Source organism: Galendromus occidentalis, unplaced genomic scaffold (genome assembly GCF_000255335.2).
Source record: "Galendromus occidentalis unplaced genomic scaffold, Mocc_1.1 scf7180000077255, whole genome shotgun sequence".
Taxonomy (NCBI): Eukaryota; Metazoa; Arthropoda; class Arachnida; order Mesostigmata; family Phytoseiidae; genus Galendromus; species Galendromus occidentalis.
Window position 1 is genome coordinate 2,732 of NW_003805243.1, and position 2,984 is coordinate 5,715.

General features: G+C 47.9%; 2 protein-coding genes across 2 annotated transcripts; both read left to right on the plus strand.

The window, feature by feature from the left end:
- The first annotated feature begins 252 nt into the window (after positions 1–252).
- LOC100907846 (uncharacterized) lies at positions 253–1,082 on the plus strand. Its single transcript, XM_018639008.1, has 2 exons — positions 253–687; positions 792–1,082. The coding sequence occupies exons 1-2, from the start codon at positions 253–255 to the stop codon at positions 1,080–1,082; spliced, it is 726 nt and encodes a 241-aa protein (XP_018494524.1).
- A 28-nt stretch (positions 1,083–1,110) lies between these two features.
- Positions 1,111–1,722, plus strand: LOC108864075 (uncharacterized). The gene has a single exon (XM_018639009.1). It carries the CDS (start codon positions 1,111–1,113, stop codon positions 1,720–1,722), a length of 612 nt encoding a protein of 203 aa, XP_018494525.1.
- Positions 1,723–2,984: the final 1,262 nt, after the last annotated feature.

Here is a 2,984-nt window from a genome sequence, read left to right on the forward strand (position 1 = left end):
CTAGGAGTCTCCTGGCTCCCTGAATGGATTCCCCAACTCCGAGAATTGAGCTGACAATGGAGAACAGCATGCAGAAGACAATCCCCCTATCTAATCCGTTGTTAACGCACTTCCAGTCGGGGACTATCATTTGTGCAATACCGATCCGTTGAAAATCTGTTCGAAGTCACGTTCTCATCGAGGGAAGACTCGGAGCGAAGGTTTGCAGAGCTGTGGTGTTTCGATCTCCGCTCCGAGTCAGAGGTGTTCACGATGCCGAAGACGCCTTCCTCAAGACAAATGCATTATGTGACTCTTTTCGGCCAGGATGTGCTGTCGTTCGATGGGAACGTACTCCTGTGTAAGGTGTGCGAGAAGGTGGTCTCTTCGCACAAGAAGTCTTTGGTTAAGCAGCACATCGAAGGAGCTACACACAAGGCGCTTTGCGAGAAGAAGAAAGAGTCTGGGTCTACGACCGTCGTCCAAATGAAGTCGTTCCTCGGAGCCACCGGGAAACAGAGTCAATTTCACGTCGATCTCTGCGATGCACTTTTATCTGCTGACATACCGCTGCGGAAACTGGACAATGAAAAGCTCAGTGCTTTCTTGGGAAAATACTGCAAGCAACACGTCCCTTCATCAATCACGTTACGCTTGCACTATATCAAGAGCATATACGAGGGGAAAATGGAATACATAAGGAGTTTCGTTGGAAGCAAATCTATATGGATCTCCATCGATGAGACAACAGACCCTCTCGGAAGATTCGTTGCGCATAGTATCATCGGAACTTTGGAAACTTCCGGGTCCAGGAGTTCCTACTCCACGCAGACAATCTGGAGAAAACCAATAACTCGACCATCGCCCAAAGCTTCATGAATGCTCTCAATGTACTTTGGCCAAACGGAGTCCATCACGAAAGGGTTCTCCTATTCGTGACGGATGCTGCGCCGTATATGAGGAAGGCTGCGAATGCCCTACAGGTGCTTTTTCCCCGCATGAAGCATGTAACTTGTGCGGCGCATGCACTGCATCGAGTAGCGGAGGAAGCCAGATTGCTGTTCCCCGAAGTTGACAAGCTGGTGTCAAACGGGAAAAGATAATTCTTGAAATCTAGCGGCGCGGGTCACCATGTTCCGAGAACTTGCGCCGGGTACGCCCCTTCCACCCCAGCCGGTCATAACCCGGTGGGGGACGTGGGTCGCTGCCGCACTCTACTACGCTGAGCACCTGGATACGTTCGCGAACGTGGTTGATTCGTTTGATCGTAAGCAGGCCGCAAGCATCCTAATTGTTCAGGATTTGTTGCGGTCGCCGAACCTGAGAGAAAACCTTTCTTACATCCATGCGCACTTGGACTTTTTGCCAAGCAGCATCACGAATCTCGAAGCGAGCTCCTGCCCGCTCGTTGATAGCATCGCTCATTTCTACAAAACCATCGATGAGCTCAAGGGGATGCCGGGCTCGATTGGAGAGCGAATTCGCAACAAATGTGAGTTCGTGCTTTCGCGTAATACGGGAATGGCCGAGTTGAAGGTCATCGCCGACGTTCTGGGTGGGGTCTCTGCTGACGGTAACGTAGTTCTCAGCCCATCAGACGTGGCTTGTTTCAAGTACGCACCGATTACGTCTGTAGACGTAGAACGAAGCTTCTCTCTCCTCAAAAATCTCCTCACAGATCGTCGACAGAGCCTGACTTTCGAGAGTTTGAAGATGCACTTGATTATTTTGTGCAATCAATGAATTAAGCGTGTGAATTTCGTCCTAATAAACATGACCATATCTCAACAGATGAATTCCGGCTTTTTCCTCGCTCGATCGTCCGTAAATTGAGAGCATATTTTTCGTTTCCTTCGAGCATATTTCGACAGTTTTTATCGCATATTCGCATGCATATTTCCGAGATTTCTAGAGCATAAAGTGACGCGCTCTAGCTATGAGGGTTAATATGATGGGTGCTATTGTTAGCCTCATGCTTTCCAGATTGTTGGACCGGAAAGCTCACGCTGTCTCAGGAATACCGATTTGTTGAGTGGCTTGGTCAGCCAGTCGGCTCGCTGGTACTCCGTCGGCATGTAGGCAATATCGATGTCTCCTTTGTCGTAGTGGTCTCTGATGAAGAAGTATTTTATTGTTAGTTCGATGTGTTTTGTTCGTCGATAGAACTGAGGATTTTTGATGAGCTTGATTGCTGCTTGGTTATCCATTTGAATTGTAAGTTTTTCTTCTTTGCCTAATTCTCTCAATAGTTTGGTTAACCATTGGGCTGCTTTTACACTTTCTGCTGCTGCATAGAATTCAGACTCGCACGAACTGAGAGCGATGTTTGATTGCCTTGTCGTGTTCCACACGACTAGTCCTGACTGTCTCATGATCAGTGTTCCCGACGTCGACTTTCTGCCCTCAATGTTTGAGCCGTGGTCCGCGTCAGAGAATACCACTGTTCCCTCGTCAGAGTTGCTTTTGTATGTGATACCGAGTGATGGGCATGACTTCAGGTATCGAAGTATCCTCTTTCCTGCCTCTAGATGCTCAGGTGTGCATTTATCTAGGAAACGACTGAGATTTGAAGTGGCGAAAGCCACGTCGATGCGGCAGCCACCGGTCATGTAGAGGACTGATCCTATCAATTCTCGGAAGTTCTCGAGAGTGGTCGTTCCTGTATTTTTGATCTTGTAAATGCCTGAGTCACAGGGAGTTGAAGCAGGTTTGCAATCGAACATGGTGAATCGCTTGAGAACCTCGTTCACGTACTTGGTCTGATGTGAGTCAATATCATGGTTCTCGTTTGTTTCGATTTGCATTCCGAGGAAATACGAAAGAGGCTGTGATGTTATCTCAAGTTCTTGACCGAGAGAATCTATGAACTGAAGTACGATCTTTTTCGTTACTTCTGCGCACAGGCTATCGTCAACATAGATGCAAATGATGATTCTCTCTGCCCCATTTCGATAGAGAATGCAAGGGTCAGTTTTGCTTTGAGTCAGACCCTTTTTCAGAAGAAT